This window comes from Seriola lalandi, unplaced genomic scaffold (assembly GCF_002814215.2).
Source record: "Seriola lalandi dorsalis isolate HSWRI2012SDOR001 ecotype SW California unplaced genomic scaffold, Sedor1 jcf7180002054630, whole genome shotgun sequence".
Classification (NCBI taxonomy): Eukaryota; Metazoa; Chordata; class Actinopteri; order Carangiformes; family Carangidae; genus Seriola; species Seriola lalandi.
Window position 1 is genome coordinate 2752372 of NW_019525183.1, and position 14977 is coordinate 2767348.

At 43.7% G+C, this 14977-nt stretch overlaps 1 protein-coding gene across 1 annotated transcript in view; it reads left to right on the forward strand.

Moving 5' to 3' along the window:
- Positions 1 to 14977, forward strand: part of spega (striated muscle enriched protein kinase a) — a 44146-nt gene that overhangs the window by 16485 nt on the left and 12684 nt on the right. Inside the window, 21 exon segments of the mRNA XM_087177697.1 lie at positions 2110 to 2260; positions 3451 to 4341; positions 4519 to 4970; positions 5908 to 6054; positions 6449 to 6631; positions 8891 to 9054; positions 9385 to 9473; positions 9658 to 9833; positions 9923 to 10106; positions 10376 to 10449; positions 10709 to 10867; positions 10956 to 11145; positions 11378 to 11607; positions 11703 to 11822; positions 11926 to 12030; positions 12283 to 12489; positions 12590 to 12713; positions 13426 to 13598; positions 13829 to 13941; positions 14151 to 14319; positions 14703 to 14802. Of these exon segments, the coding sequence (XP_087033823.1) occupies positions 2110 to 2260; positions 3451 to 4341; positions 4519 to 4970; positions 5908 to 6054; positions 6449 to 6631; positions 8891 to 9054; positions 9385 to 9473; positions 9658 to 9833; positions 9923 to 10106; positions 10376 to 10449; positions 10709 to 10867; positions 10956 to 11145; positions 11378 to 11607; positions 11703 to 11822; positions 11926 to 12030; positions 12283 to 12489; positions 12590 to 12713; positions 13426 to 13598; positions 13829 to 13941; positions 14151 to 14319; positions 14703 to 14802 (4201 nt within the window).

Sequence of the window (14977 nt, forward strand, 5' to 3'; positions counted from 1 at the left end):
TTGAATCAATCTATTAATAATTTAGTCAGAAGTGTCAGAAATATATATTTTTTTTAAACACTTTCCTAGAGCATCTTCTTGCTTTCTTTGTCCAACAAACACGCCAATATATTCATTTTACACTGAGGTTAAAAAAAGCACAGAATCCTCACAATTGAGGAGCTGTAAATTTTGTATGATGGGTATTGCTTGATAAGCCAGTGAAACGATGAGTCAGTTATCAAACTTAAAGTCAATTCATTTTCGTTTGGCGCTGTTATCTTGTCCAGGAGATGTTTTTAATCTCACTGAGGACCTTTCCTGGTTAAATAAAAGTTTTTTCTTAAAGACGGGAGGATTCACTCACTCTTGATCTCTTAATGTCCAAACTGCAAATGTAAAAAAGGATTTGATGAGCGGCAGGCATTAACCAATTAGAAGCTAATGAGCCTTTTCCTGTTAGTATTGCATAGATGAAAAGAATTCCCAAAAGAACATTTGCTCATTTGCTAAAGTGGTGTCGGTGCATTGGCGTCACAGAACCTGCATGCCCTCAGCACCCGTTCCCAACCAGGCAACAGGATGTCTGAATATAGATCAGAAATATTGACACCCTTCTCCTCTACCACAGAGAAATTTTATATTCTTCCCTCGCTTGTACAGAGTGTTTGCACTTTCTAAGCTTTCGTGTTGGCGGGCTGACTACACCCTCATCACGTCCCTCTAGACATAAGCAACAAAAAAAAAAAAAACAGAGAATATCAGATGAGGTGATACATCATTTGTTCAAACAGACCCTGCTTCCTTCCACTGCATACAAAAGCTAGAAAGCTTTGTTAAAGACAAACAAGATGCAATTTCTTCCCACATGATGTATTTCTGCAGAAGACTCATTTCAGTGTCACTCCAGATGGACCTTGTTTCGATCTTGAGGATTTGTATGAGACAATGCTGTCTGTGAAAATTACACTCTCCATTAGCCTCACAACCCTCCGGCGCTAAAAGCCTGATCCGCCTGCTCTGAAAGGTGGTGTCCAACCTCGCAGAGAAATGAAGCTCAATATGTCAAGGCCTTGAAGTGCGTAACATTTTCCTCTGTGGCTCTTTATAAAGATTTCTCTTTTTAATTTTTTTCGTGAGGACCTGATGCAGTTTGTTTTATGAACATGTTGCTGAGTCAGTATCGTTTGTGATTGCAGTAGGAGTCTACGTTTTACACCCTCGACTCCATCGCCGTTTCAAGGTTTCCGTGGTGAATGAAAGATGCTGACTGCTCGTTGTTTTCGCTGCCAAAGCATTCCTGTCTCTGTCGCTCATCACTAAAATGTCAATCACTACCTGATTTGCGATGGGGGAGGATCGTTCTAAGTGGTGCACGCTCCACAACGTAGCGCTTACACTTTCTGTTTCATTTCCTGTTTTCAACCAATCAATAGACTCTTTATCCATCTTACCCTTTTCATGCTTAATGAGGTTCCTGCACTCCATTCTACCTCAGTCATTTTCTACCAACTCAGGATTCTTGCTCTTTGTATTGCGTCATCTTTCAGTTAATGAATTACATTGTTTGAGTATTACAGCCATTAAAGCAAAATATAGGCCTCTATTACTTAAAAGCTGTTATGCATTTTATAGTTAGTAAATAAAATATTTTTAAAAGAAAAAAAAAAGTCTAAAAATTAAAATGTGTAGTATTTACAGTACAGAAGGGTAATTAGGAAGGGCTTTGGAGATATTTTACATTTGACTTATTGTCACCAAATCCTACGAACGAACCAGATCCAACAATGAGCTGAAATGTTTCCTGTGGATCCAAAGCCGGTGTGCCACAAACCTCCACATGGAGGAACATGTAGTAAAATGAAAGTATATGAGTACATATTTGTGACTTGTGTTGACGCCTGCAATAGGAACCACTGGGTTTAGGCTTTAAAGTGCCATAGATGAGGCAGGAGAGGTGGAAATTTTTTCTTTGGTCTTTTCATGGGATTTGTTGACAGTAAGCAGAAACACCAATCCTTTAAATTCAGACCAGCCTGATTGACAGTTCAAAGGACGTTGTGCTGTTTCAGGCAGTACACTGTGTGATAACTAAACTGTACTCAAACATCTCTCTGTATCCCTCTGCAGGTGAGGGAGGACGGCTGATGGACTACAACCCAGATGTTTCAGATCGCAGGGCCACCCTCCCTGGTGCCTACGACCCTGTGGTGGAGCGAGAGCTCCGCACTTTGGGCTCCCGCCCTCCGGGGCCCCACTTGGACCCCACAAACCCAGCCAGGCAAGCTCTCGGTGGGGGTCCCGCTGAGGGGGCCCCCCCTGTCCGTCACCTGGGTGTGGAACCGCTGATCCGGGCGTCTCACGCTAACTTGGCCCGGCCTGTTCAGGGGTCAGAGGAAAGTGTTTCTGTAGGCAGCGACTACTATGGGAGCATGTTCAGCCTCTACAGAGGGAGAACATTTTCTATGCCGTTATAGCACATGGCTTTTTGATTTGAGGATTTCACAAAACAACAAAGACTCGCCACAAACTCCAAATTGCAAAGAAAACTGACACATAAGAAAAGACATTGTATCCTCCGTAGACCCAACTCACAAAAATTGTATTATATATGTTGTAAATTACAAAATTATTAATTTTTTTCATTTCACATATTTAAGCCTTTTTTCAACCAGTGTTGTTACTTCCCATTTTTATTTCGATGTCACACTTTCCTTTGACTTTTTATTGGTGTGAGTGTGGTTTGATTTCAACCTAACAAGTCTTAAAATATCATTGCTGATATTTCTTATAGCCATTAGAGAGGACACAATGGTACAACCTGCAGATACATATTATACAGCACTTCTGAAAACTGTGATTACTCTTTTTACCCACTGCATGTTTTCCAGAGCAGCCCCTCACTTTTGGATTAACACCATATCTTTATAGGTTTGCCGTGGCATGCATGGGTTGCTGGCTTTGGTCCAAGCTAATATTAGCATGAATATTCTCAGAAATGAATGATCATGTGATTCACAGGTTCTTTTTTGGCATGATATTTTTGAATTTGAAGTTAAAGCAGGGGCACCTTTCCTGGCATTTTGTACAAGTTCATGTTGTAAATCTGCAATTGTGTTGCTGCAACATGCTACAGTTTCCAGTTATCAGTATCTTAGAGTTTCTTCCACTTCACCACAGTTGGATTAGGTTTTTCAGAAATCCTATATGTGGGAACATTATGTCTGTTATTTTTTATTCCTCTCTCTGTCATTTCATTTTACACTGTCTAATGTGTTGTTCTCTGAAAATGAGACACAAAAGAGCACAGACGATACACAAGGGACTCATTGGTAAATATGAAAACATAACAAAACAAAATGACACAAAGGGACATTCATCAGCTTTTCTATTACTCCTCCAACATCTATGGCAACAGCACCAGAGCTCTAATTTCACACCTCCATTTCCCCTCAATCCTCACCCCTCCAGGACTCAAACTGCTGACGAATCACAGGGGCTCTCCTCCCGTGTCCCCCTGTCTTCTCCCCAGCCACCTCCCACTACACACAAAAACAGCATCAGTACCCAAAACCAAGACCTGGATAAAACCAAACCTTCAGATTCCTGCTCTTCTAAAGCGGAACAGTCGGCTAATGTTAACAGTATTACTATGACACCCAAACTGGCTCGTGCAGGGACCAAGATCTTTGACAAGGTCCGCGCTTTTGAGGAACGAAGGGCGAGTGTGGATCTGCCAGGAGGAGTCGGGCCGGTTTCAGGGTTCGGACGGGCAGCTTCCTTCGACTCGGACGACAGCGGAAAGAAGACAGGAGGCCCCAGCAAAGAGGAGGGCCGAATCCTGCATGGCGCAGCTCAGAAGCGAGCAGTGTTCAAGCAACGGGCCTCTTCTTTAGAGGACAAGACGAGCTACTCCCAGAGGGTCCAGAGCTACCAGAGCAAGTTCACCGAAGAGCTCCAGAGGATCAAGAAACTTGTGGGGAAACCGAGCTTGAAGAAGGCATATTCCACTGAGCAGCTGTCACAGAAAGAGAGGCTGACCACTGGAAAACTAGAGCCCATTCCTCCCCAAGTGGTTAAAAAGTTGGAGGCGAGGGAGCGAGCCTTGGAGGAAAGAAAAGTTGGAGGGAGGGAGGGGGACAGCAGACTGCAGATTTCTCCCCAGGCCCCAGGCAGAGATCTGGGCAATCAAAGTAACAACCCTGTGAAAGATAAGATGACACAGCCAGATTCACAGGGGAAAGCAGTGGACAGCTCATCGCAGGGAAGCACAGGGAAAAGCTCTGTTACCATGGCGACGGCACCAGTTCACCAGTTACCAAGGCAACCGTTGCCAACAGCCACAAGGACAAGCCTGACCAGGTTTGAAGATGATCTATACTCATGAATTTGTGTATTTTTAAAAAATGATATGATATCTGATTTTTTTGTATTTTCGTTGTCAGATTAGTAAATTCCTCACAAAATTGGATACAGAATGGAAGATCATCAGTTGACATGTTGTCAGTGTTACATAAGTTTTCTTGTCTTTGCACACAGGGAAAAACTACAAAGCTCTCCAGCCGCTGACAAAGACTCACTTGTTGCCACGTCCCACAAATCCTCATCATCAAGAGACCTGGAGACGGACTCAAAGAGAGACACCAAGATGGACAACAAGACAGACCACAGATCCCACAGTCCCAACGGAAAGAGAGCATCCCAAGTCACTGTGAGGGAACCAGGGTCCCAATATCCACCCAAGCCCCCTCGGCTCACCCCATCACCCACTCCTTCCATCAGCCCCCTCCTGAAAAGGAGGAAGGCGGAGGTGGGGCGGGCGTCTCCGGCCTTGAAAATGAACATCCCCACTATCCTGGTGGAGGATGAACCCATGGAGACGGAATGTGTTGCAGACAGGAGCAACGAGGAAAGCAGGACCAGGAGGAAGGAGGGGAGAGCACGTAAGAGCAGGAGGGGTCGTTCTGCTCACCCCCGGTCTCCAGAGGAAGGTAGGACATATTTTATGATTGTTAATCAGCGTCTCTGTGAAAGTCTAAATCAGACCAAGCAGCAGCCACCACAGATGAATAATGAAGGCAATACAGAAGTGCCTGAAGACGTAGCTGCTGGCCCTGAAAAGACTGTCTGCACCAGAGTCGATGAGAAGATGAAAAACACCAAATCCATATTTTTCTATTTGTCTTTTTAGGTGGCATTTTTGCTTTGATTGACAGGTCTTTCAGGCTTCTCAATATAATGGTGGCTGTTACCTGCTTGACCCAACTGCTGTTGTCTTCTTGGCCAAAGTATCAGCTGCACAACATCCCTTCAAAAATCTGCATCCTAGACGCTATAACCATGTCTGTCTGCTCTGTTTGTGAACCCAGCATATAAACCAACTTCCTATAAGAATGTAAAGTAATAAGCCCAAGTGAGGGTCCCCTAGTTGGGGCTTGGATCCTTCCAAGGGGTTCTTATGCTTCTTTTTTTTAATGTGAAATTATAGATAATTCATCTTTTTAGGCCCATTAAAATCAATAAATGAAACAATCTGAGACAGTAAGAAAAATTTCACACAGTTCACAGAAATATATAACTGTTATTTTGTGGTTTGAAGGGCCAGCGGTCTAAAAGGTCGGGGTCTACTCACCTCGCACACAGTAACATTAAAGAGTATCAACAGAGACTGAAGACTTCAAACATGCGTAGTTATGGATCTAATCCTGAACAAAAAAAGTACAGCGTGTATCTGTTATGTTGTCCACTGTGGAAAATTAATCATATCCAATCCTTGCTGCGGGGTCCAGACTCAACAAGTGAACTCATTTAATGTGAGGACCCAAAAAAAGGAAACTAGCCCATGACTCATTTCGGAGCCCGACCCATTTACAAAACCAGGTAACGGAGCACGGGCAGGTCCTCATAAACGTGACCTGTCGTCTCCAGGGGGCTCATCCGATGACTCTTACCTGTCCGCTGACGAGGAGCCAGCTGAGGGCCCGAGGTTTGAGAGGCCTATTGAGGACACCACGGCACCCAGCGGCTCGGAGGTCACACTGAAATGTAACATCACTGGTAGCCCACCCCCCACAGGTACAACTGAGAGCATCCTGTATGTTAATTAAAAGACTTTTGGTTTTTTTTTTTGTATTTTTGCTGTTGTTTTTTTTTTTTTTTTTTTTTTAAATCTCTTTATTTTGAAAATTAGAAATCAATATTGTATAATTAAAAATCTGAATCTGAGGAAAATGTTTACTGAAAAAGTGTGGTAGAAAACACAGTTTTTATGTGGGTACATCAAATTCTGTTTTATAATTTTTTATAAATTCATCTTAAAAGAAAGAAAACCTTGGTATATTTCTTTGGGAAATGTAATAACCAAAAACAAAGAGCCTTATTCATGCCACATCCTTGAAATTGGATTGTGCTATATTTGTATTTTCTGTGGGAGGGTTTTACTGGCCGTTTGTCATCTCTGCCTTCTCAGTGACATGGAGGAAGAATAATGTGGAGATACGGAGCGATGCCTTCCATGTGGTGAAGGCTGAGGGTGAGAGGCACAGTCTGTTGATAAAGCAGATGAGGCCGACCAGCGCCGGCTCGTACTGCGTCACAGCTGTCAACGCAACGGGCAGAGCGTCCTGCAGCGCCACGCTCTACATCCAGTCAGGTGAGACCAGACCGGAGATGGGAGGATATCCCATGCAGAGGGGTTTGCTGTTAGATTTGATGTTACAGCGGCACATTTTCACGCACGTAGCACAGATTTAAAGACAAAGGCGTTGAGGCACATGAAAAATGATGCCTTCCTTGAAACACATGAACATGTTGACTCACACACAAACTCGCTTTAATCCACTGCCAGCCCTCCTCCGCCTGACATTCTGTCTTAATGACTACAAAGGCCTGCTGGAGCTCAGCATCCCGACCGCGGCTCCTCGCAGCGATAGTTGCCATAGCAACCCATTAATTCTTAAAAGCGCCCAGCTCCCCTCGGCGCCAATTCAAAACGCAGACCTGCCCCCGTCACACAGAGGTCTCTGGAGTCTTAAAGGCAGCCGTGGCATTCAGAATCAGCAGAGAACAAAGTAAATATTCCTTCTGGAAAAGGTTTGTGTTATAAATGCGCCTGCAGTTGATGTGTGTTTATATTGTGTGTGGTGTGTGTGTGTGTGTGTGTGTGAAAAGTTCGATTCAGCTTGTGTAAGTGCAACCTGCTCTTCCACAGTTTTGTCAACAAATGTGAGCGTACACTCTGCTACTGTCTCACCAGCAGCACGGGGCCTGTGTTGCCATATTAGGCCTGTGGAGTCTAAGGAGTATTTTTAGCCGCCCTCTTGTTCTCTCTGGTAATTGCAGTCTGCTTTATGCCCCTGCGAGAGATTACTGCTGCAAGTTTTTTTATCTCTCTACATTACATGCTTGGAGTTGGAGTTGTCAAAGTGTGGTGGGAGATTATTAGTCATTTTAGTTGGTTTAGCTGGAAATAGTACATTTTTAACACGGCGAGCCAAATAGTGGGAGAGAATGATTTATAGAATACAAAATGTGTCAGCTCAACATCAAGAAGGAGATTAATACTGTTTTACTGTCATTTCTTTAAAAAAAAAATCAAAAAAAAGTTTCATAATTCCCATCTGTTTGTACATTTCACAATATCATCGTTCTCTGTGGAGTATAATAATCACCAAAACCTTAATGAATCCAGACAATATGCAACTTTTCAGCAACTACTGTGTGAGCTTCAGGATGTCAGCAGTGTTAGAGAATATGGGCATGACAGTGATGGGAAGCAGAGGAGAGAGTAGAGGACGAGGCTGAAAGCGAAGGTTAGCTGGCTCAGACTGTGCAGCGGTTGTGTAAGAGTTGGCAGGTTTACCTAAATACTCCCGGGAGTTATCCCCTGGTGCACGGACGCTGCTCAGAGATGTGACTCTAGGTAGGTTATTTTGTTATTTTTTTCCTTTTTAGTACCAGCGTAATGACAGAATCAACAGAACACTTACTTAACTTAATAACTCGACATAGATTGTGTCTTTTGGTGAAGAGGGAATCTTGTTGATGTTTTATTGCCATAACTCTGTTTTTGAATATATACAGATGTCTACATGATTTTTTTTTTTTTTTGATCTGTGCGCACTAATGATCTGTGCGTTTGCATGAGCCTGTCTTTGACTTCTTTCACCTGCAGCTTACAACAGATGACCCTGTTTCCCTTCTTTTCAGACTGTTCAGTTACTTTAATAAGTAGTTTGTATGCACTTCTGTCAATTCACTCTGCTGTTGTTGTCTTTCTCAAAGAAGGATATGTCTTAATTCTGTTCCACTGATGGATTTTATTCATTTGACTGTGTTATCTGCTCGTGCCAGATGTCAAGTCTGAAAGAGAGGCAGGGTGGCGGTGTTTTTATATTTCTCCACCCAGCTGTGAATTCATTCTGACTTCAGTAGAATCTGCTAGGAGTCTAGACACAGTGTCTGCTCTGGGACTCCATGGGAATAAGCGAATGATTGGGTCAGGGATTAAGGGATTAATTCATTATCTGTTCAGTTACGGTCACTTCGGCAGAGGTGAACTATGCTCTATGTGAGTGCATGCGCGTGTGTATATGTGGGTGCACGTGGCCCACTCATCTCTAACTCACCGCTCTGTGTTGCCAACTGTCCATCTTGGCAAAGATAGTCATCTCCAGAAAGACTGTAAACATCAGAGCTCTGACAGACTGTTCCCATCTAAAGGTTTAACGAGCCACCCTGGTGCCGTGGTAACCATATTTCAAAGAGATTTGCACTTAATTACTCAAATTAAGAACTGTGCAAATCAGAGTTGACATTTTCATGAACCCAAGGAGAAGTAAATTAGATAAAGCAGCAGTGTGTTTGAAATTCTGCTATACTTACGTCCACTATCACTCATCTGTTCCTCCAGAGCCGACCCACATGCAGTTTCGAAAACCAGCTGTTTCCCAGGAAGTCAGTCATCAGGCCCAGTCAGATGAGGAGTATCTGAGCCCTCAGGAGGAGGTGATGGAGGTCGGGGGCCCGCCTGCTCCGAGCAAAAGCGTCCACTTCAAAGAGCTTCCATCGTTTCAGGTAGGAGAAGCAAAATCTCATTCAAATCTGATCTTCACTTTCATTTCTCTGCTTCCGACCCAAAGACACTTTCCTCGCTATATCTAACTCCTTTATCACATGTTGGCAGAAACAGAGGACGAGGTTTTGAGTGTTTTGTATTTTTTGCTTGAAAAGTGACTCAGATGAGAAATTAATCATCAAAGTAGCTGCAGAAAATGATTAATCATCTAATAGTTACAGCTCTTGTTCAAATTAAGTCTGATCTGCTTGTATGAAAGCGAATGCATTCTAAGCCAGAGAGCCTTTCTAGGTAACTGTGTTGTGATTTTTTTTTTTTTTTTTTTAAAGGTGGCACCATGTGACCAGGGGATAACTGAGTGTCAAGATGTCATCATCTCAGCGAAGGTCAGAGGGCAGCCCAAACCCATGGTTTACTGGTAAGACTCCTTTTCTGAAAGCTTTATTGCACACAGGATATCTTAGGGAGACACCTGAAGCCATTACCTCAGTCAAGGTCACTAACTATTTCCCTGTCACACACACACACACACACACATACAAACAACCTCTATTAAACGCCTGAGTATAAACGACTGAGACAGCCACTTTGTATTGACCCAGGTTGAAGGACAGAGTCACCGTAAAGACGGCGGGGCGCTTCGCTGTGCAGGAGACGGATGATGGCACCACAGAAATGAGAATCAGCTCAGCTCAGAGGTCGGACGCCGGGCTTTACGTCTGCAAGATCGTGAACAAGTATGGCACCGAGCAGGCGGAGTGCAGAGTGGAGGTCGTATGTGAGTAATGAAGAAGTGAATCCGTGTCGTTTTAATCCTGCTGTAACAAACATCCTGTAATATTTCTGTTCCATTCGTGTTTTAATCAGCGCCTGCAGCACAAACACTGAAAATCACCAGGGAGGTGAAAGACGTGGCGGTGAGGGCCGGAGAGTCGGCCATGTTCGAGTGCTTCATTACAGGGCCGCCAAATGTGGATGTGGACTGGCTGTCCGATGGGAAGCTGATCCAACCGGCACTCCTCAACTGTAAGATGCACTTTGATGGAAAGAGGTGGGTTGATGTTGACGCCATTTCTTATTTTCTTTAAATCAATTTTGCTTATTCGTTAATCAGCGTAAGTTGAGGCTTTTTCTAATGTATAAGAACCTGGAAAACTGGAACTCTTGAATTCTTTAAAGATGTCAGTTGCTGAAACCCTTTAGTCTATCGATCTTGGCTCTCCAAAATTCATCGTTCTGTCTTGCTTTACTGTGAGTGAAACACTTATTTTGCAAGATAAGTTTAATTATTTTCCAAGGCTGTTGTGTTTTCTCTTTTAGGTGCCGCCTGCTGCTCAATTCAGTACATGAGGATGATAGTGGGACATACATTTGCAAGCTAAGCACTGCCAAAGGTAAAACTACAAACACAGTTACCTCAGTTGTTTATAGAAGATGGCGAATGCATATTCATAGCTGCTCTTTTTTGTTTTTTTAGCTCTACCAAGTAGGTTATGGTTGTTTATATAATAACAAGTACACCATGATGAATGAACCATGGAAAATAGGCTGCATCATTTCAAGTTGCACCAATCTTTCTACAGATTTTTATTCCAGCTTGACTAGATTTGACATGTGCAAGTCCTTTAGAAATGTGTGTCATTGCATTTACAGAGGAGTTGACCTCGAGCGCTAACCTGTGGGTCACTCCGTCCAAGGAGCCTCTGTTCACCCGTAAACTGGACATCCTGGAGGTCATTGAAGGTCGCACCGCCCGGTTTGACTGTAAGGTGAGCGGGTCACCTGCTCCACGAGTCACATGGATGCATTTTGGTAAGTGTAGTGTTTTCTTGATGATTAACACCGATGGCTTTTCGGAGGAAGTGTGCTGTTTGTTTTATCACATTAACATTTCTTTCAGAGACACGAGTGGAGGAGAGCGATAACGTTCGCATCCTTCAAGAGGGGGGTCGTCACTCGCTTGTCATCACCCACGTCAGCAGCAGCACAGAGGGCTTCTACACAGCAATCGCTCAAAATGTTCACGGAAAGTCTGAATGTACCGCTGAGCTCTACATGCAAGAACCCCGAGCTGCCATCTCCTCTCACATGTAAGAGACGTCATTCATATGGAAAACATCTCTATGAGCCACCGTGTCGTTTTAAAGGCTTTGAAAAATAAAACTAAGCTGTCGGTATAAAAGTAAGAGGAGCTGTTTTTTGTTTTCAAGGGCAAAGAAAAATGCTTCAAGGAAGGAAATCCCACTAAAAGGGGGGGAACTGTGTTACAAATATTAAATAAACTTGTCAATCTTTCAACCCGCCCCTCCTTCCTCCCTGCAGGGCCAAGCTGGAGAAGATGCCATCCATCCCAGAGGAGCCTGAAATGCTGGAGAGTGAGGTGGAGAGGAGGACCATGCCGGACTTCATCAAGCCTCTGGCTGATGTGGAGGTCATTGAAGGGAAAGAGGCGATGCTGAAGTGCAAGGTGGCAGGCCTGCCCTACCCGACCATGGCCTGGTACCACAACGGCAAGCGCATTGAGAGCAGTGAAGAACGCAAAATGACCCAGTGTAAGCAAAGGGCCCGATAACAAACAAAGCTAAGCTGTTTTTTTTTTTTGGTGGTGGAGATAGTGAATAAGTTAACGTGTGTGTCTGTTCTTCAGACAGGGATGTCCACAGTTTGGTCATTCGCAGCACCTGTCACGCTCATGGGGGCGTCTACAAGGCCGTCATCTCCAACAAAGTGGGCAAAGCAGCCTGCTATGCACATCTATATGTTACAGGTGGGGATGGATACTTAGTGTTTGAATTACATACAAGAATTGCCACTTCATATGTATATCTATATATATACTGTATATATACTGTCTATTTATTTGAAAACAGATATAGTCCCTGACCCTCCCGATGGCCCTCCAGTGATAGAAGCCATTACAGGCAAAACTATCAGCCTCAGCTGGAAGAGACCAAAGAGGCTTGACCCCTCATTTGGTAAGTTCACTGAGCTTCTTTATAACGATTTGATCCTTTGGCCTGAACATCGCACATTTATTTAGTGAGAAAAAACATTTCTTCTGCAGATTAAATTAAATTTAACACTATTTAAAGCATACGTGCCTTGGGCGTTTTGCTTTCTTTTCATTCTAAGATGTTTTTTATCTCATCAACACATATTTGAAAACAAAACTCTCTGTCTCTGCATCTTAAGCTCTTCGACTAAGTGACTAAACACCTTCTCTGCAGATGCCGGCTCCCTGCTGTATGTGGTCCAGCAGCAGCCTCTGGGCTCTATCCAGTGGTCTGTTGTGGCCTCTAACCTGAGGGAGACCAACTACACCGTCACCTCCCTGTCCAAGGGAGTGCGCTATGCTTTCAGAGTCCTGGCATCCACCGGCAAGACACTGAGCAAGCCGTCACCCTCCACTGACCTGATTCAGCTGCTGGACAGAGGTACCGAGACTGCAGGAGTCTTTAAGTCACTGTCACCTGTATAAACAAAATCCCCTTTAAGCAGATAATATATAAATGTCTTCTTCTGGTCTTTGTGCAGGACCCTATTTGAGAAAAGCACCGGTCATTTTGGACAAACCAGACATCTTGTATGTCGTTGAGAATCAACCTGCGAGCATCACGATCACGCTAAACCATGTGCATGCGGTTATCACCTGGAAAAGGTTAGTTCTTCTATCCCTTGTGACAAATAACGGGCTTGTATGTAAAAGACACTGTGCAGTGCAGGAAGGATTTTTTGTGCAAAATAATACAAGTGGTAATACGCCTGGGACTGGGGTTGTGCACAATTGATGAGTTGTTTAAATCTTTGTTTAAATACTGAGATATTGTCTGATTTCTTGACAAGTGCAGGAAGCTCATTTCAAACAAAGAAACCCCTGCAGAAGAAATCTCTCAGGGGTCCGGCTCTGCTGGTTTTCATCTGGGTTCTGTTCTCAGCAGTGACAGTTCTATATATTTGGATAGAACATGTGAACATGAGTGTAGATCCAGAGGGGCAGGACTGAGAAGCACTGCTGTGCAGTGGTTCACATTGCTTTGATAGAATTTAGAATGTGACGTTCAAGCACATGTTGTTCTCTGTGGAGTTTTGCAGTTTCTTGGAGGAAAGCTTTGTTCATTTTTTAGTATCCCTGAGTCAAAAAAATGAACTACCTAACTAAACTAACTAAAAATACATATCTTCACTTAGTTTATTGTATTTACTCAAAATCACTCCAAGTTGAAATTTCAAAATGGGAGTATGATCACATCTAAAGGCAAAGATGATCCCTGCATGTACATGATGAATAGGACAAAAAAGCTTTGGGGAAACGGGGTTCAGGTCTTGATTTGTAGTCTATAACTGTGATATACTGCCTCTGTCTTCCTCAGGAGGGGGGTGGCGCTGGTCAACAGACCGGGGACGTGCGAGATGAGCATGCCAGATGACGATCAGCACACGCTGAAGCTCCAGCGACTCAGGAGCACAGACATCGGCCAGTTGGTGGTCACAGCCAACAACCAGTTTGGCAGTGACCTCTGCACGCTTCAGCTGGCCATGGCGGGTCAGTTGAGTCCGGGCCCAGAACCACTTCATAAATTTTAGTAACAACTTACTACTTATCCCTGGCAGCAGTAAATAACAGCAGTTTAGAATATAAGTTGAGTCATAGCTATTTTTGAAGTAAAGAATCATGAAATTTAAATAACTTCTTTAAAAATGACTTTTAAAATTACATTTCTTGTTTCTTCTTATAAATTCATATATATGTCTTTTTTACCTCTTCTTCCACAGTGCCTCCTAAGTTTGAAACCATCATGGAGGATGTGGACGTGCACGTCGGGGAGACGTCCCGTCTGGCTGTTGTGGTTGAAGGGAAACCAGACCCAGATATTCTGTGGTATAAGGTACGATGTTTGAGTGTGAGAAAATGAGCGTCTGTCATTTTATGCTAGAATATCTACAAAATAGTTTAAAGACAATTTGATGTCAAATGTTGTTTAATTTGCATTAATTTCACAGCCAGGAATTTTCAACTGCTAGAGAAAACAGATTGAAGTTAGCAGTATTATCAGTGTACTCCAAAACCTTTTAATAATTGATCGGTCTGTTGCAGGATGATGAGCTTCTCTCTGAAAGCAGCCACTTCACGTTTGTGTACGACGACCCAGAATATTTCCTTGTTGTCCTCAATGCCCGCCCCGAACACTCCGGTGTGTACACCTGCACCGCCAAGAACCTGGCCGGCTCCAACTCCTGCAAGGCCGAACTCACAGTTCACACAGGTCGGCAGTTAACAGCATTGTATGCACAAACATATGTGGCATATAGACAGATTTGTGCCATGTTGAAGGGATCATAACTGTGTGGAATGAGGAAAGAGATAACACAATGAGAAATAAAAGACATGGTTTCCTCCGTTTGCTAATTTAGTTTAGATTGTATCCAGTTGCTGATGCAGTTGCAGTTGCTGACCTCTGTAAGCTAGTTGTCGTTGAAAATTGCACCTCTAAATCTGCACCATATGGGTGGGACAACAAGGTTTTTGAGACTGCAAAATGAAACCATCTGTCCCTATGCTGGCACACATGTACAACACACGACCCACAACACACACACACACACACACACACCCAAATAAAAACGCCTGTGTCTGTGCTCTCTGCAGAGCGAAAGGAAGCTGAAGAGCCAATGGAGGATGAGGGAACCATCCTGAGGAAGATGAGGCGTTTGACGGATTACTATGATATCCACAAAGAGATAGGGAGGTGAGTGAGTGTGTGTGTGTGTGTGTGTGTGTGTGTGTGTGTGTGTGTGTGTGTAACCGCACACAACCACGCACTGTTGTTTCACATCCCGTCACACACAGCATGGGCATTAATGGCTGTTTGAGAGCTGAAGGTGGGGCTGTGTGTGTGTGTGTGTGTGGGGGGGGGGGGGGTG